General features: G+C 36.1%; 1 protein-coding gene across 1 annotated transcript in view; it reads left to right on the forward strand.

The window, feature by feature from the left end:
- LOC148951260 (uncharacterized) overlaps nucleotides 1-20,514 on the forward strand; it is a 191,279-nt gene that overhangs the window by 29,482 nt on the left and 141,283 nt on the right. Inside the window, exons 2-3 of the mRNA XM_089091043.1 lie at nucleotides 14,525-14,671; nucleotides 16,612-16,752. Coding sequence (XP_088947169.1) covers nucleotides 14,537-14,671; nucleotides 16,612-16,752 — 276 coding nt within the window. The 5' untranslated portion in view covers nucleotides 14,525-14,536. The remainder of the gene's footprint in view (nucleotides 1-14,524; nucleotides 14,672-16,611; nucleotides 16,753-20,514) is intronic.

A 20,514-nucleotide genomic window follows, 5' to 3' on the forward strand; every position in this document is an offset into this window, starting at 1 on the left:
TATTCACTCTGACACTTGAAACACTTGAAATGATGTTGATAAAGCATTTATTCACTCTGATACTTAGAGTTTGTCAATTTTTTCTGATGTATCTGATAAAAAATGTTGATAAAAAAAATGTATTCACTCTGACACTTTGATTATGTCAATTTTACCCAATGTATCTGACAAAAGATGTTGATAAAAAAATTTATTCACTCTGACACTTAGATTTTGTCAATTTTATCCTATGTATTCGAGAACAGGATTTGATACAGAACTTAATCCCTCTGACACTTAGATTTTGTCAATTTTATCCGATGTATCTGACAAAAGATGTTGATAAAAAAAATTATTCACTCTGACATTTAGATTTTGTCAATTTCATCCGATGTATCTGACAAAAGATGTTGATAAAAAAATTTATTCACTCTGATACTTGGATTTTGTAAATTTTATCCTATGTATCCGGGAAAAACGATTTTGATATAGAATTTAATCAATCTGATACTTATATTTTGTCAATTTTATCCGACATATCCGACATAGGATGTTGATAAACCATTTATTTGCCCTGATACGTAGATTTTGTTAATTTTATCCGATGTATCTGACAAATGATGTTGATAAAAAAATTTCTATCTGACAAAAGATGTTTATAAAGAATTTATTCACTCTGATCCGACGTATCCGACAAAAGGATGATGATAAAGAATTTATTCATCCTAATACATAGATTTTATCAATGTAATCCAACATACCCGACAAATGACATCGAAAAAGAATGTTAATGAAAAGTTCGTTCACTTTGATCCTTAAATTTTGTCAGTGCTATCAAACGTATCCGTCAAAGGACATTGATAAATAATTTATTCACTCTTATACTTAGATTTAGTCAATTGTATCCAATGTATCTGACAAAGATGTTGATAGAAAAATTTATTCACTCTGATAGTTAGATTTTGTTAATGTTATCCCATGTATCTAAAAATAGATATTGATACAGAATTTCATCACTCTGACACTTAGGTTTTGATAATGTTAACTGATATATTCGGCAAAGGATGTTGATAAAGAATCTATTTGCTCTGATACCTAGCTTTTATGAATTTTATCCTGACCTATCCGACAAATGGTGTTGATAATGAATTTATTAATTCTGATACTTATATTTTCTCCATTTTAACCTATCTATCCAACATATGATGTATGCAAATTCCCTTTCTTACATCCCCGATGTTTTAATAGACATTCTAAAAGTTTGATATGCTAGCATACTCTAACAATAATGAACACATAACAATGGAATGCATAATATATTTTTGATGAAATAATGTCATGTAGAATATTCTTACAAAAATATATTATTATAGATTATTAAAATCATTAAACAACTTTGGACATTTTGAATCTGTTCCATAAAATAATTAATTATGTTCTCTCTTGATACTACAGCTACTCTCTTCTCTTAGTTCGTAATCAGTAAAATAATCATCAATCTATTTTGAGTCATACACAATTTTTGCTGGTGTGTTATCGCCAGGTTCAATACGCATTTCGTCTTTTTTATTATTTGGTTCATTGACTGTTTGATTAATGATGCTAGTAACGTTTGCTGGCACTTTTTTTTTCATCGATTCATCTTTATATTCCTTAGTAATATTTTCTACCAATACCCTTTTTATTTTTCCGGTAATTTCATTGTCCATTACCATTGTCTATGTCCATTTATTTTTACAATGGTAACAGTTCCGACATGTAGACAAGATATGGTTTATGAATTATGATACTAGTAGAAGTGTACGCCTGTCTTCTTTTGAGCTTCCGTTGAATGCAAATACCCGAAAGCTGACGATATGATGTATCAGTAGGTAATGCGTTACCAGAAGCCCTAGCAAGAAGATTCCCCTCTTCATCAACGATTATTTTCATGTTGGTATTCTCTTTGAGTGCAATCATCTCCGGAGATCTCAATCTCGCATATCCACCATTTGTAAAATGGAATTTTTTCGGTACTCCAAAGAAATTTAATTCCTTACTGTTATTACAATGCACGCATACGCTTCCGATAGTGCTACCACTTGTACTTGTTTTATAGTTCAAACACTTCTCCATGTCAGCATTCAATGCTACAATAACACTATCATCTGAACACACTTTCTTAAAATTCTTCATCTCCACTTTTTTAAAGATATGAATTATGTGTTTATCCTTCCACTGCAAAAAAAATACTGATTTAATTCATGCAATAAACTAGGTAGTGTCGATAACCCATCATAGAGTACCAGTGGGAAAGCCGCATCGTGTCTATGAGCAAGCATAGAGTACGATTGGTAGAGCCGCAAGCATATTTCATTTTAAGATACGTAAAAAAAAGTTGATTAGTTTCTAAGTGCATAATAAAATTCAGTCCAATAAAAGTGCTACTACAAACATCATTTTTCTAATAGTAATAGTCACGACTAAAATATCTGTATAATTCTCATTTTGAATTTGAAAAATATTAAATGTTAATTCCTTATTCTTTAAGTATGTTTTATCTCATTCGAAGATATGTAAAAAAAAGTTGAAAAAATACATCATGTTAAAAAAATAATAAAAAAAGTTAAAAAAAACTTAAAAAAAAATAAAAAAATGGGGGGGGGGGAGGGTCCCCAAAAAACTGGGGAGAGGGGTTCCCTTGGAGGTTGGAAGTTGGGGACCTTTGGAGGTTGAGGTCCTTGGTGGTTAGGGTCACTGATGGTTGTGATCCTTGATGCTTCGAACCTATAACCATCTCACTACTCGGTTTCTAGGGATTTCTATGGATTGTTCTGAATTTCTTCATTAAAGTTATTTTTTTGGCATTTACATCTCTATTAGTATCAACTTTTTAGTATACTACAATGTTAGACCATATTTTATATTGACAACACTGTTCAAATGGTACTTATGTATTATACAGAACACATCCGGGAAGTAAGGCTAGGTCAAGTCACAAGGTCATCTTGTCATCGTTAATCGTTTCCTTAGATTGATGCCAACGATGTTATTCTGAATTAGCAACCCCTTTGGGCTTACCTTAACTGGTATGCAGTTTAACCCTTTTTTACCAACATCATGCAATTCAATTCGCAAATGCTATACCTTTGTTTTGCAAATTGAGTTAGTTTACACAATGATACAACTTTTTATCATTATTAGATACCTTTTCGCGAATTGAGTTATCTTTTACGTAAAATGATATAGCCTAACTTTCAACTTGAAATAATTCTGACTGTAGCATTCCATTCTGTAGTTACCCATGATGCATTCTTAACCAAACCTGATGAGATGCCTTTAAGCTAGAGGTTATCAATCTCTTTGACAGGTTTTGACTCATAAAGATGTCCGACTTGCCTGTATGGCTAGTAGAAACATTATTTTATAGAAAAAAAAACCTTTTATACTAATCATGTTATCGTATGTGGAGCACCGTTAGTAGAAACATCTTTGATTGGCCCAGAAAATAGGCGTTGGCACAGAAACCCGTCTGCTAAGGCATATACCAGTCCTAGCAATAGATGAATGACCGTGGTAAGGTATGTATCGTTGGAACTGCTCTGTATATTCTTGTGTAATTCCTTGTGTAATTCGCATCAATATGTGCATTACTACTACACTTATAATTAGTACCGATTGTATGCTAAATGGAGGTTTCTAGGCGTTTACCCCCCCCCCTCCTGCGATTACCCCCCCGGAAAATACCCTTCGTAAAATATCCCCCTGTGGAAAATACCCCCCCCCCATCGGAAAATACCCCCGCTGAAAATTCCCCCCCACCGAAAAAAAACACGGAAAATACCCCCTCCCCGGAAAACACCCCCCGCGCAGAAAACATCCCCCAGTGGTAAATACCCCCCCGGAAACCCCCCCCCTCCCAGCGGAAATTAAGGCTTTCCAAATTTTAGAATATTATTTGAGTTTTATTTCTCTTTTTCCGTCGGAGGAACGAATTTTGGTACTTTTGTACTATGCGCCACTCACTCAATTTTACGCTGTGTAAAATTCAAGGAAACACAAGTTTTTTCGTTAGTTTTTTCGTTACTTTAGAAATAAGTTTGGGCTATAGATTTGCATATTAGGAGGGGGGGGGCGGGAAAAGTATAGCGGGTCAGTATGCAAAATGTGTTTGGTACAAGTATTCGGCAGATTAGATAGATAGACAGAGAAGTGTATTTTACATCAAATATACGGCCATGAACATAGCAAAATAACATAAATGAAAGGCACAAATAACTTAAACGGTTATCAGTGATTATCATAGAACACTTAAATGAAACACTACGTTAACCTAATAATAGTACTTAATACTTGGAAAATCGGTCATTGAAAAAAAAAACACTTAACACTTGGAAAAAAACACTTAAATGAAACATGACATTTACTTTATACTGGAATTTTTTTTTAAGTTAATATATTAACTAAAATTATAAATTCTACATTTAATTATATAAGTATATTTTAAATTATACAATTATAAATTATATATTATAAATTATAAATTATATATTTCCCATCTATTTTGTCACTTGTCTTTGACTTGTCTCATGCTAAGATGAAAGAAACTAACGATTAAAACCCGGTTTGTTCTCGAGTTTGACACAGGGTAAACTTGAGTGAGTGGCGCATAATACACAAATACAAAATTCCTTCCCCCTACGGAATTAAAAAAAAATTAAACTCAAATAAAATTCTCAAATTTGGAAAGCCTTAGGCTATTTTCCACGGGGGGGGGGGTATTTTCCGGGGTGTATTTACCGGGGGATATTTTCCGCTGGGGGTATTTTCCGGGGGGGGGGTAATCGCCGGGGGTGGGGGAGGTAATCGCGGGGGGGGGGGGGGTAAAAGCCGGCCACCTAAATGGAGAGTGATATGCGTCCCACGTGTAAATTTTTTTCGGGCCACAACCTATAGCATAGAAGTTGGCAGGACTTAGAAATGTGCTACTTCAATTGCAAATTGAAAGTTCTAGTAATCAAACAGTTCGTGGTAACAAACTGTAAGTAAGGAGCGACCCAGCTCAATAGTAACCGAAACTCTAAAAATCAGAATTTTGATACATCAAAAGAATCAGATTTTTATGCTGATTTTAAATATACAAATTTGATCAAGTTTAGTCTTATTCGTCAAAAGCTAAGAACCTGAGAAAATTTGCCTTATTGTCGAAAAAAGGGGAAAACCCCCCTAAAAGTCATAGAACTTTAATGAAAATCGCATCATCAGATTCAGCGTATCAGGGAACCCTACTGTAGAAGTTTCAAGCTCCTATCTGCAAAAATGTGGAATTTTTTATTTTTTACCAGGAGAAAGATCACGGATGCGTGTTTTTTTTCCAGGGGTGGTCGTATCGACCCAGTGGCCCTAGAAAATCGTGGGAGGGCTCATTTGAACGGAGATTAAAAGTTCTAGTGCCCTTTTTAAGTGAAAAAAAATAGAGGGCAACTAGGCCCCCTCCCATGCTCGTTTTTTCCCAAAGTCACCCGATCAAAATTTTGAGATAGCCATTTTGTTCAACATGGTTGAATTATACAATAACTATGTATTTGAGGATGAATTAATCCCCCACAGTCCCGGTGGAAGGTCTGCAAGTTGTGAACTTTGCCCAATGTTAACATATTGTATTGGTTATTGGGAAGTATACAGAACTTTTCCGGGGGGATTTTTTCTGGTAATTTGGGGGGGGGGATGGATCGGGTGGTACGTGGAAGGATCTTTCCATGGAGGAAGTATTGATGGGGGAAGGGACATAGCTATGAAGGGGGCACCGGATTCCCCAGCATTATTAAAAAAAATACCGATCAGAAATTAAATAAAAAAAAAAAAACATTTTTTCAACTGAAAGTAAGGAGCAACATTAAAACTTAAAACCAACAGACGTTTTTACCTATGTGATCAGGTTTATCCCCTTGTCTTTACCATGTTCTTTGAGCTAAAGTTTTTTGTTCTTCCACCAGACCTATTTATTCTAATTAACGGCCTTTGTGATTAAGGGGTCATTCTTAAGGATTTGGAACAACATTTTAAATTTAGCGTAAAGAGCGAGGTATTGACTAGGGGGCGAATCGCCTAAAATACGTAATAAAAATTTACGAATATAGAAGTTCATTATGTAAGTTAATTCGTAAGTTACGTCGCATAAAAATTTCGAGAAAGCCATTTAGCCAAAAAAAAACTTAATATGCAAATATCGTTTTAATTATTCATGTACGGTGAGCCAAAATCAAAGCTGCATTAATTCAAAAACGTTCAGAAATTAAATAAAAACAACAAGGTTTTTTAACAGAAAGTAAGGAGCGACATTAAAACTTAAAATGAACAGAAATTATTCCGTATATGAAAGGAGCAGTCCCCTCCTTAACGCCTCACTCTCAGCTAAAGTTTGACTCTGTCTCACAGCTTTATTTTTTAAAACAATAAAAAAACTTTAGCGTAAAGAGTGAGGCGTTGAGGAGGGGACAGCCCATTTCATATACGGAATAAGTTCTGTTCGTTTTAAGTTTTAATGTTGTTCTTTACTTTCAGTTAAAAAAGCTTGTTTTTTTTTATTTAATCGTTACAAGAATCAGCAGTGATTGGGGCCATCGGTCACCCTCCTGTACAGTTTCGTACCTCTGGCACCCTATAGAAACATGTGGAACTGGATAAAAATTGTGATGGTCTTTTTCACTCGCAATAATTGAGAATCCTAAAAATTTATCCCTCGGGAGTGTGATCCACACAGCTCTAAGGGCAAGGTCCCGAATCTGTGCGGTTGAACCATTTCTCACAAATGTCTATTAATAGATAAGACTTGGTGTTTACCTTTTTCTAAAAACCTCCAATTCCTCCTGTGCCTCGGGATGAACTTGTATATTCTCCATGGCATCAGATCGAAGCTTCGGGGTAGGTATCTTGCTTGAAATGACTTTAGGGTCTATAAGTATCCCTCAAGAGATCACATAAATCATAAATGAGTTGTCAATCTTAAAATATAAACATCCTCCATGGGTTTCCCAAGCTAGGTGGTTACTATTAGGAATTTAGTATAAAAAACAGTGTTTTCTATTGTCTAAGGGGTTCGATATGAAACTTGGTTTCATGCTGTAATATATCCAAAAAGTGTAGCTGCATGAACCAATTTATGCTGTCCAGTGGGCTTTAAACTTTCAATACAGGAACCTAAAATGTCAGAAAAAAGGAGAAAAAAAGGAGTTTTTACTGGCCCGGACTCTAAGGAGTTTTTTTTTTTTTTTTTCACTGATTGGCTTGAAACTTATGGGAAAAGGATTTTGAGCTGATGGGACATTTTGAGATTTCAGGTACCCTTTCTCCCCATATTTAGATTCACTAACCATCCTCCAGCCCCCTTTTGCAACTCTGCATTACTTTATAAACGTTAGTAAGAATGCATCTGAGTTTTATGCAATAGCCGTCCATTGTATAGGCTATAACTTGTATAACCATCATATATCTATTCATACATACGTGATAATTCATACGTTTTTATTATTTTAAATATTCAAGAAGAGCCATTAAATAATAAGCCACCATACCTTTTCTAAGTAAAAATGTTTCCTAGATCCCAAAGTTTGAAAGTTAGTCGGTGCTATTTCAAGTATGTCTTACGTCACGTTATGTCTCACCCTATCCGGTGCATATTGGCAGAGTTTTTGTGTTTGCTGTTCTAGATTCGCGGCCAGGTTTCTGTCCCAATTTTAGATCTTTCGTTTTACCTCCGAAAGCCGTTAGCTAAGCCGAGAGAAAATTCTTTAGTTTTCTCGATTTGTAAGTGCAACTGCAGGAATAACATAAAGCCAATTAAGTGGATTGCTAATTCTTCTGATGGTAGGAAAAGATATTTTTCAATTGGAAAAGAAACAAACAATTCTTCTTTATTATGTTTCAGTATATTTTTAGATCAAACTGAGCAGTTTCCCTTGTATCACGCTATCCCATAACTTAAGTTGAAAAACCTATTGACCTTCAATTTGGAAATGCCTTTTTTATAAGCTCCCATTTTTTAAAGTACATCTATTCTCAAAGGAGAAAGACTCCTTGATGGTTTGAAGAAACTTGAAAAGAAGAATTATATCTCTTTAGTTAAAAATTATCTAGTGGGTCATACTCAAAACCTTCCTAGCCTCCATTCAGCCTATGGCCAAAGGTTGGAGTTCACCTTATTTAATGCTTTCGTCTAAATATACAAGAATAAATAAATAAAAATGTTTGTAAACCTCCAGAATAATTTCTGTTTCTTTTAGTTTTTAATGTTGCCCCTTACTTTCAGCTGAAAAATATTGTTTATCTATTTATTTTTTTATTTTCGACCGTGTTCCAAATTGTACCAACAAATTCCCTTCCCTTCCTTCTCCCCCGTTTAAAATTTCCCAGGGAAAATTTCCCCCGGATATATTTTCTTTCCATGAAATATTCTCCCCGCAGAAATTCCTCCCCCGGTAGATTCCCCTCCCCTACGTACAATTCCCTCCGGTAAATTCCCCTCCTTATTCCCCCTGTGTAACTTCAGATGTTCATTTGAAAGGAGACTGAAAGTTTTACTCACCCGTGTAGGTCAGATGCAATTCTATAGCGCTCTCTATAGTAAACACCAATTAGGCTTCACTGTATTATTATGAATTAATTGTTTTTCCCCATAGGCACTTCATATGGTACGGGTGGCCATATAATCTTCGGACGAGGCTCATTCAATTGCAAATTGAATGTTCTAGTGCACTTTCTAAGTCAAAAGTGATCGGAGGGCAAGCACCCGCCTTCCTCCTCCCTTGCCCTTTTTTCTCCCCAGTACATCTGATCAAAATTTTGAGTTTGCCATTTCCTTCAAAATAGTTTGAAGGCCAAAAACAATGCTTTAGGGTGGACAAAACCCCCCACAGCCCAGGGACAAGGGCTGTAAGTTATGCAAGTTGCCCACTGTTAATATATAAAGTTTTATGGAAGGGGGGTTGCGTCAATTTTGAAGGAAGGTGATTTGATAGGAAATTGAGAATTCTAGTTCCCTTTTTCATAATCAAAAGTGATTTTTCGGTCAACCCTCCCCCCTCCCCCCACGAACACCGTTTTTCCCAAAATGAATCTGACAAAATTTTGAGGTAGTTTGTTGAAAATAGCCCAAAGGTCAAATAACCATATGTAAAGGGTTGAACTCTCCTCCCCTGCCTCCAGCACCAGTGCAAGTGCTGTAAGGTAAGCAAGATGTTCATTATTAACATATAAAGTTTCTCTGGAAACGGTGGTCGTACAAACTTTGGAGGATGCTCATTTAATTGGAAACTCCAAAGTTGCAGTCCTTTTTAAGATTCAAAAGTGATCGGGGAGCTTTTACCCCAAATGCTTCCGATCAAAATTTCGAGATAAAAATTTTATTCAAAATAACCCAAAGGTCAAATAACTATGCCTCATGGGTTAACAACCCCGCAGCCCCAATGCAAAGGTTGTAAGTTGTGCAAGCGGATAATTGTTAACATATAAGGTTTTTTTTTATTTAAAAAGAAAGGTTGTTTGATCCTGGACCCCCCCCCCCCCAAAAAAAAGAAAGAAAACAGCTTACTGTATTAAAGTGAAACATTAAGGAAATGTTGAGCGGAATGCCAGGCACGATGAAAACACTCTTTGTTCTTGCTCGTTATGAAAAGGTAATATCACCAAGAGAGATTGGAGGGTGACCAGTCCCCCTACTTGCCTTTATGTGCACCCTCTTCTTGGCAATGGTCAAAGTTTTTGTAGTTGTCATTTTGTTCAATTAGCCAACAGGTCTAATGGCTATGCCTCCAGGGATAGGGATGCCATACCCGCCCCAGCCCCGGGACAAGGATTGTAAATTATGCAGTTTATCCGTTGCTTACATTTAGGATTTATCATTAGGAAAAGAGGAAAGTTTTGATTATTGTTGTATTGGAAGGGAGCTAGTTGCCTTACATTCTGATTCGTCACTTTGAAGGGTACTTAAACTTTTTTTTCGAACGAGCCCTCTACCAAACTTCGGGGACCCTTGGTTCGATACGATCATCAGAGGAAAAAAAACAAGCAACACACATCCATGATCTTTAAATAACGACGAAGACCTCACTGCCTTTCCATCATAGAAACCACAAACTTGGGACTGCCTTAATTTTTCAATTTTAGTTTTAAAGATCCCATTTGATTCTAAGTTTTTTTTTTCATTTATATACGTAGTTGGCTGAGGACGGCTCTTGGATATTTTTAAGGTTTAAACAAATTTCACTATCTTAGGTAAATTCCCTGTTGTTTTTCTTTTTGTTGTTTTTATCCATGATCATTCTTCGGCAATAACACAATTCCAAATATATGTAGATGAGAGTTGCTACATTAGGGTTCTCTGATTGTTTTGTAGTTAGGGAGGGAGAAATATGCCTCAAAGGGTGCTTGCAAAAAATTTAATGCCAAAACATCTTAACTTTTTTTGAGCCCTCAGATAAATACACAATTAGGTCTAATAAAAGGGGGGGGGAGAGCAAGAAATTGATTTATAATACCTCTTGATTTATGGAAATATTTCTGTTCCACACTATCAATGAGTAACATGAAAGCGATAAAAGCGATGAGTAACATTAAACCCAAAAATGAGCAGAATTTATTCCCTATAGGAGAGCTGCTCCTTCCTCAACCGCTACCTCCCCCTCGTGGTCGTAGAAACTTCAGAAGATGATCATTTAATTGGAAATTGAGAGTTCTAGTCCTTTTTCTTTATGCCGAAAGTGATTGGAGATCAACCGGCCTAAACCTGTTCTAAAACTGTTTATGATATTTGGTCCTTTTGTTGCTCTATAGGACATCTGACCGATTATTTGAGGTATCTATTATGTACTTTCTTTGTGACTGCTCAATTTTCTGCAGGGGGGGGATTTTCTTTGGGAGGGGGTGTCCGGGGGGAATTTTTTACGGGGAGAAATTTTACGGGGGGGGGGGATTTTCTGCGTGGGAGAATGTTGGGTGGAGGAACTCAAGCTCCCAATATCATCATCCCTGGAAGAAAAAAAAAATTGACACGCATCCATAACCTTTTTTCTGAAAAAAATTCCACAATCTTGTGGATAGGATCTTGAAACCTCTACAGTAGAGTTTTCTGATATACTGAATCTGACAGGGTGATTTTTCAATAAGATCGATTGACTCTTTTGAGGTGTTTCCCCCTTTTTTGAAAATCAGGCAAATTCTCTGAGGTTCGTAGCTTTTGATGGGTAACATTAAACTTAATGACTTGTGTATATCTAAAATCAGCACATACAGTCAATTCTTTTGATGTGTCAGTTGTTATCAACATTCCATTTTTAGCGATTCGGTTACTATAGGGCAGGGTCGCTCCTTACTTACAGTTCATTACAATGAATTCTTTGAAAACTGTTCTTTGAGAACCTGAAACTATTGATTTTATTTCATTAAAAGACATAGCAAAATGATTCCCAGATAAAATGTTTAAAAAAACTTTGGTACTTTTTTAAGCTGCCAGTTTAGTTCGTTCAAGCAATATTTTGAATTTACAAGTAAAAAAAAATAGTCTCTAATTGATTATCTATGCAGTCAAAAAGAATATGTTGAGAAGGAAAAAAGTTTTACTGAAAATATACGGTGTTTCAGAATAATGAAACTTGATTAATTTCTAAAAATGACGATGTATAACAAAAAAGAATTCCTAAAAGTTGAAGGAAGTTTTGGCCTTTATGTATAATGATAAAAGAAAAACTGCTTAAAATATCTGCTGTTTTCAGTAAAGCGCCGATAACTCTCTAGACTTTAGAGGATTTAGAGGAAGATAGTTCTGCTTTTGTTTGCTGCAATTTTTGTTCGTTTTAAGTTGGAATTGATCATTTATTTTAATTTCTGTTCATTTTGGTTTCGTCTATTTATCCATAATAATATTTGTTTTCTTGAAGTTTGACATGATTTTTGTTTTCAATTTATGTTCTTTGTGGTTTTCCCTTAACCATTAATAGTTAATTTTATTTGTTTTAAGTTTCACTTGTTATTTGACTGTTTCCTGCTTGTTTTTCAATATCGCACTTTGTCGTTACAGTGATTAAGTGATGATAAGGAACCTAAGCATTTTAAATGTGCGAATAGGTACTTAGGCAGTTCCTTCACTTCTCTTACTGAAAAATCTGGGAAAGGTTGCTTAGAATTAGTTGATTTTCGACAGGCTTAAAGGTAAATTGATAGGCACAAATTATCCTATCAGTAAAATTGATAGGAAGACATTCTTCTATAGGTGGTCTTGAATATGTTGGAAAACCCAATAAAGCCTTGGTCTTATTGGCTTTAATAAGTGGTAAGCACTATTGTGTCTTTTTCTCCCAGCAGTGGTCGTATTGTTTTTGGTATCTATGACGCATGTAAAATTACACAAGATGACAAACTGCTCCGAACAGCTAAAGAAACAGGCTTGGAACAAGAAACATCAAAAAACACGTATAATTTCAAACGGCAATGTTGCACAGCACAATATGCTTGGATCACATTGAATCTCAAACGAAAATGACGCATAACAAAATCTGCAGTTAGAAGAAAATCAACAGCGAGAATCACGACGAATCCTAGGAGAGCATACATCCTATAATATGTATTAGTCTTTGAAGGATAAACAGGAAGGATGAATTGAATTCACGTCAGATTGTCTTAATGCGATTGCAATTGCTGATCTGCCACCTCATGAATTGAAACTAAAGAATAACATGATAATTGTACTACTACTCCTAATTCTACTAAAAACTTATTGCAGCACCAAACCTCCTGAGGCCAACACAGCTACGCATGCTCCTCTTTTGTCTCAATCTATTCCAAGCCGCTCTTTTTACACCCTCCCAGGAAGTTCCTATTTCCCTTAGATCTATCCTTAAAACATTCTCCAACCCCATTCAGGGATGACCTGCTTTTTGCTTGGCCCTAGACGGTTGGCCAACAAGGATAATCTCTGGCAATCTGTCATCCTCCATCCGAAGAACGTGTCTTAGCCATCTCAGCCTTTCTTCCATTACAGCCCTGGAAAGAGAGATTGAATCACATTTTATGCACAGGTAGCCTAACTGTTTGAGATACGGCCAGTTATTCACGTTTACAAAACAATTCTTAGACAATTTCTCCGGAAAACCCTAGAAAATCCTCCTCCGTACCAAATCTTCCTCCGTTTTTCGGAGTACTCCCGCTTTATAACCATAATTGACTACTGTCATCACTGTAACTTCCAATATTCTAAACTTGGTTTGCAGACTTACCTTCCTATTCTGCCAAACTTTTTTCAACTGTGAAAGAACACCCTAAGCCGTGGCTATTCTAACTTTGACATCTTCACTGCTCCCACCATCTTTAATAATAATACTATCTAAGCAGGTGAAGCTGTCCGCTTGATCAGTCTTCTCGTTACACAGCATCACCTTTTTATCTTCACTTATTCCTAGTCTTAGCGAGCTATTCATCAAAACATTAATTTTCAAGCCTATTCTTGTACCCTGAACTCGCGAATCCTCTACAATTCATTCATTTTGCAAATCTTTTCATATAGGGTGCTAAAATCGTCAACATAATCCAATCCCAAGGGAGTTGTACTTCCCTATTTGATTCCGTGCTCTCCCATTGCCTTTACTGTGTTCCTTAGATCAAAGTCCATCAAAATGGGGATAGAACGCAACCCTGCTTAGCTCCTTATTTAATACGAAACCAGCTAATAATCTTATTTTCCGTCTTAACCGCAACAATTTTATTCTCGTGTATAGCACTAATCACTTTAATGTATTTATCTGGCATACCATACAAGGATAGGACCTTCGTTAAAGTTTTATTATCACATGATTCAAACACTTGCTCATAATCTATAAAACTGAGGACTAAAGGTGTTTGATGAGTCAGGCACTTCTTATTGACCTAGGAGTGAAAATTTGGTCGACACATCCTCTACCCTTCCTAAGACCGCACTGATCTTCTCTTAAAACTTTATCTACAGTTTTTCTAAGTAGTAAGTCTAAAGCATACGATTCTGTAAACCTATCAGTAAGTCTTAACATATCATTATACCAAGTAATTTGCTACCTACAGAAACCAGCCTAATTGTACTTTCCCAATATATGGGCCTCTCTAAAAAGTCAAGTTTGGTTAATGCTATTGAAATAAAATAAAATAGGATGAATATATAATAGTTTAGAAACAAATTTGGGCTATATATTTGCACATTAGGGGGGTGGGGGTTAAGCATTGCATATATTAAATACGTAACCTATATAAAAATACAACCTAACCTAGGTACTCCCCCCCTAAACCCCAAAAAATCACAGTTTAATATCGTAATGCAATATATATATATATATATATATATATATATATATATATATATATATATATATATATATATATATATATATATATATATATATATATATATATATATATATATATATATATATATATATATATATATATATATATATATATATATATATATATCGGGTCTGTTTTTTTTTTAAATGCATGCAGTTTAGGTTATGAAAACTTTCAAAATTTAATTTTTTCTTTGTCCTAGCACTGAGGTCATATGGAGCAATTTGACCAGTTATTAACATGCTGTATATGTCTCGACCGCTATAGAAACCCAAAGCTGCTACCATGTCAACATTCGTTCTGCATGGAGCCCTGCATGGAGGGACTTATCAACTATGTTACCCGTCAAGTGAGTTTTATATTATCTTATTGTTAACTGTTTCATAACCTCAGCTTATTGGCCGTTAATAGCACAATAATATATGTTTTTTACGGCCATATTGTCTCTAAATACGTTTGTATCTGTCTGCATTCACTAAAGCGGGCAAGCCCTTCTTTCGGTATTTCATTTTACTTTACCATACACGTTTCAATATACCTACCAAGGCTAATGCACAGGACCTTATTTCGGGAACTGGCTAAATTCGGAAGGTCTTAAAAGAGGGCTAGTTCTATTGACAATATAGGAGATAGGGGTGGGCTGTGAGAAAAATTCATATATTTCATATACACGGAGACAAATAACTGATTGTGTCTTTATGTTTGCAGTTAGAAGGCTATTGTATAGATTGCTATTATTTTCCAAATCTAAGCAATCCAGTTTCCAAAATTATTGTCTGTTTAACGTATATTCACACAAGACCAAAATTTAGGACTTGGGATCCAATAGTTTTTATAATTTGTCACGGGGGGGGGGGCTGAAATTTAAATTTTGAATCTCGATTTGTGAATTCCCCTTGAATGTTAAAAATATTAAACTTAAATTTAATATCAGTCATGTTAAAATATTAAGGTTGAGTGATCTGTTGCTTAAAAATAAATGATGCTTATATTGAAACTAGCCCATAAATGCCATTCTTTCGATCTCTTCTACTGTTCTACGTCTGCTTTTTTAAGCAACTGTCATTTGAAATACAAAAGTCATGGAAGCAATTCTTATTTAGTTTACATAGGAAAAAAAGTTATTTTCTAGTAATCATTTATACGGTTTAGTTCTGCGGACAATCGGAGTGAACTGTGTCACTGCTTTTTTGTCTCATCACCTTAACACAGTAGGAAACGTGGCACAAGGATAGAAAACTCTAAAGATAAAAGTTAGTGAATACATTTTTGAGAGAAAGCTGTTGATGCCGTATAAAACTTGGTCTTGAAACTTAGTAGTGGATTATTGATATCGTTACAGCCCTCCTAGTCATACTCAAGATTCTGTTGGAGTGATCACAAATAAGTTTCAGAACCTACTATATGAGGTGGGATTGTCTTTTGGTGACAAATTTTTTTCAAAGATTTTTTAGAGAAAGGGGATGGAGCTGAATGGAAAATAGTAAAAGGAGGGAATAATTACTCGTAGCTTTTTATTGGAGGAGAATTGGATATGATCAAGATGGGTGCACATTAGGATCAGCTGAGAAATGAACTATCAGAGGAACAAAGTTCCTGATAGTTTTATTCTTAAAGATTAAGTAAGGATGACTGCCGAGGACCTCTCATCTGAAGATAGACAAGTGATTAGTTTCTCATTCTTAGATTTGGCCATCTCAGCATCCGACCATTTCTCAAGCTGTACCAGATCAACTAGAAGAACTGGCATTAAACACAGTTCCATCATTTTATATGCACAGTAAAAAAAACAATAAAACACAAGCAAGAAGAAAGGCAATCTCGATGAAAACAACGTCATTGATTTCAATATATGAGACAACCTTAAAGCACCAATTTCAAGTTCCCATCTAGAAGAATAGCGATTTTGTGGGTTTTAATATTCTTAAGCAAGATGGTTGTGAATGCGTGTTTATATTTTCTGGATCACGGAAAAGTGATGTTTTAAGTTTTGTCCAAAGACGGCCAGAACTCTGTACTGTTATTATAGACAATTTATTTTATGCTGACGTTGACCTCATCATGGAGCTGTGCTGGTTCGTTTGAATTTGTGTTAATTCATCTATATTGGTCTATAGTTGCTCACCGATTATCAGGGTAGGAGAGGATCAATGGTTGTATTTTGAGAACAGGGGGGGGGGCGTTTAAAGTCATTCCCTAAAACAAGAAGTTTTTCTAAGAGCTTTCCGTGAAACAGACGATTTTCAATCATATTTTAATATTTCTATTTTATTTAAACACTATTTTTAGCTTAAATGCCCAGAATGCCGCGCAGAGCACCGTGTCCCATACCAAGGAGTGCAGGCATATCCCACCAACGTGACCCTACAAAGGTTTTTGGAGCTCCACATGGACATTACTGGAGAGCTACCAGACCCAACAGCAGGACAGGTGAGTATATTGCTACTCTATGATAAGACCCTATTGTATAATATTAATTAATACAAAGAAAATGTCAGCAGAATATAAGTCTTATTCAGTGCATGCAACTTGTTACCTGGCTAATTATGCATGCACCACTCGATTTAATGGTAATACACTAAGCTGGATAAAATGCTTTGTGTTTATCAAAGGTAGTGTAACAGAACAGCATTGACTAAGTAAAGAGCGATATGGATGCCATGCATTATTTTTCTTTTGCCAGGCCACTTCGTATGGAACGAGTGGTCTTAGAGACTTTGGAGGGGACTCAGTTGATTTGAAACTGAAAGTCTTAGTGTCTTTTTTAAGGGTTGGTAATTATTGAAGGGTAACCAGTTCCCCTTCGGCATCCTTTACAGCTATTCACCCAAAAAAAGTAAAGAGCTACATTAAACCGAAGATGAGAAGAACTAAAGTCAAATAATTTTCAATCGTGAAACTACCATAAATCAATAAATAAATGAAACGCGACACGAACTGGAATTACAATAAGTAACCGAGTCAGAAATTCACTAGCCAAACGGAATAACTCATAGATTTAAAGACCGATATGTTTGTTTTTTGGGCATTCTTGTTGATGAAAACCTATCTTTCAAACGTCACATTGATTTTATTAAAATGAAGATATGCAGGAGTCTCGGTATCTTAAAGAAACTTAGACATACTTTTCCTCGATCAATTTTGAGAATCCTTTTTCACTGCTTGATCCGATCTTGCGTTTCTTACTGTCCAATAGTATGGATTTCAACCTTTCCTGTACTGTTAAAACCGCTTTCTAAGGTTTACAATAAAGATAGACCCCTCATTCAGGAAACTAATCGTTCATTAGTTATACCATTACATGATCCTGAGTCACTATACATTCTTTCATGTGCATGTTTTACTTTTTCTCAGCTCCTCCCCCAGCCCCTAAGTGTTCCGCTATATTTTACCTCTGATCAAAATAATTATAATCTTCGCAATATGACATATTATGTTCAAGTTCTATTTAGTCCTTGCATAAGGTCAGAGTTTAATCCTCTAATGGCGTGTTTAATGGTGGACTCTAATGGCGTGTCTTGCAACGCTGTTTAATGGTGGACATTTTCCGAAACTAATATAACATTTTTTGTTATTTTTGGTCGGAGAGTTTTATAAAATGGTTTTGTGTGGTTTGAAAGGAGAGAGAAAATTGTCGTGAGTAGAGTGATAAGTGTTTTTAAATTTGTATGAGTGCGTTTTTGTGTTTGATATTGAGATAGGAAAGATGAGTCATTGATGACGTGTCGTTTGTGTACTTAGTGCGCAGGGTTGCCAGCGTGGATGTGTGGCAGGAGAGCCTTGCGCGTCTAAAGATACGTTTTTTGGGTGTTTTTTCAGAAGTGAGTTTTTCTTCAGTTTTTGGGTGAGAGGAGAGCGTGTTTTGTTGTGAGAGGGTGAGAGCGTGAATATTTAGGGTTTTGTAAAGTATTTGGAAAAGGTTTTTTTTATCTTTAGTTATTTTATTTTTTATTTTTTTTTTTTTTTAATTTTTTTTTTTGACATGATGAGTAGGAACACAGTGGTTTTCGATCGGTAGACGATGGGGCCATGAGTGAAGTTAGAGAGGTGGATATTCACAGGTTTCTGAAGCAGCGAATCCTAACTGTGCGACCGTGAGGGCGATAGATACAGATGATTTCAAGTGCTTTGGTCAAGTGCGAGTAACAATGAATTCCGCGTTGATGACATAGTAGCGCACAGCAAGACGCAAGAACCAAAGATGGGCTTCAGAAACGGTTTTTATCCGGTAAGTGTTGAAAGAACCGGTAGACGCCCTATAGTCGTGCAGCTAAGAAGGGTCTCAGGAAAAGCAACTGGCGATGAGAAAAAGAGGCAACTCCAGGTTTATTGAACAGTCCTAAACATAAGGAAAAAAGTGTATTCCGGAGATGAGTTTATCGAGGTATATACGGTAAGAGCAACAGCTTTGATGTATCTCCATACCCCCATCCCGACGTCTATTGAGGTTCTTGGGGGGGGGGGGGAGGAGAAAATCAACGTCTTCTATCCCGATCAGCCGAAAGCGTGTTTTATTTGCCATAGCGAGGATCATGAGGCCAAGGAATGTCAGAGAAATCACAAAAATCAAAGAAGGCAGAGTGTCCTGAGTCCAAACCTGGGAAGTTTAGGGTCGACATGGGGACCACAACCTATAGCAACACCAAAGCCACCGCAAGAAAATGAAGGAGTTAGAGGCATTAGCGCACTCTCACCATCAGCTGCGGTAAACATGGTACTGGAAAGTGCAAAGATAAATGCTAAGAAAGGAGGTGGAGCTAAAAAAACCCGGACCCAACAAAAGAAGTGGCAGAAAGTGGGCCAGCAACCAAAGAAGCAGATAAACATGGCAATTCAGAAGCAGGAGTAAGTAAACAAGTAGCAGAAAACGAAAAGAGGAGTTTGAGATCACCAACCAAAACCCAACAAGACCAAGTAAAAGAAGGAGCAACAAACCAAAATGTACCGTCACCCAAGAAAACCCTTAGTCAGGCATCCCTTGGTAGCACGGGGAGTAAGCAATCAAAGGAGAGAAAAACGGAAAGTTAGTGTATCGAGAAGATAACAGGAAACGGGGATAAAAAGAGGATATAGGTGAAAAGGAAGAAAAGTTTTTTTTCTTTTTTTAAGTAATTAAATGCGGATAGCTACATTAAACGTGAATGGAGCAAAACAAGCAAAAAGACAGACTTTCATTTCAGAATTTGTGACAAAACAGAATATAGATGTAGCGTGTCTACAAGAAGTTGACTCGAAAAAGTTTAAAGCCCCGACAGGTTACCAGTATGTTTATGGAGGGCTCGAGCCAGACGTTGGTTTCCTTTTAAAAGAAAGTGCACAGTGTGATCAAGGAAGCATGCGTTTTGAAGATGATGGAAGCATTTGTAGTTTGCATTGTTGGTCATTGGTGATAGTAAACGTCCACCTACCGTCAGGAACGGGTAACTTCGCACAACGGAATAGTGTCATTCGTGAAAAATTGCCAAGGTTCCTTTGTGAAGAAAATTTGATAATGTTGGGGGATTTTAATTGTATAATGTCCAAAGCGGATACTTTAGGAAGGAATAGAAAAGTAGCAAGAAGAAGATGCAGTGAAGGTTTAACGGCGGTCATAAGTGCTTGGAATTTGAAAGATGTGTGGGTTGATTTTGGGAAAGGATCTGGATTCACCCGAATGGATAACCGAGGATCAAGCAGAATAGGCCAGATTTATGTGAAGCATAATCTGTTAACAGAAGTGATTAGTGTACAGAACGAACTCGTGTCTTTCTCTGACCACACTGCTCTGGTGATGGACATGGGAACCAACAGAAACCGAGAAAAAATTATGAAGAACAATTAGAAACTGAATCCTTCACCACTGAAAGAGTAGCTGAGAGCCAGTATTTGAACTTGGATGCATAATTTTATAGATGGAATAGAGCCAGTGTAATTTTGGAAAGTCCTAAAGCATAAAGTAAAAGTATATGTACAAACCTGGGAAAAAGAATCAAGAAGGGAAAGTAACGCACATAAAAGACATCTTTATAGAGTATTAAACCAACTGAAGGAAGAGATTGACGAGGGGACGGAGGTGTGGTACGAGTTTAAAGAGGTCAAAGATGAATTACGAAAGATTGAAGAAAAAGAATTTGAGATTTGGAAACTGAAAAATAGATTGGCTGAAGAAGAGAATGCAGAGCAAGTAAATCTAGCAATGAAAATTAAGGCAAA

The sequence above is a fragment of the Artemia sp. Qi Xiang Cuo genome, chromosome 6 (assembly GCF_049724085.1).
Source record: "Artemia sp. Qi Xiang Cuo chromosome 6, ASM4972408v1, whole genome shotgun sequence".
NCBI lineage: Eukaryota > Metazoa > Arthropoda > Branchiopoda > Anostraca > Artemiidae > Artemia > Artemia sp. Qi Xiang Cuo.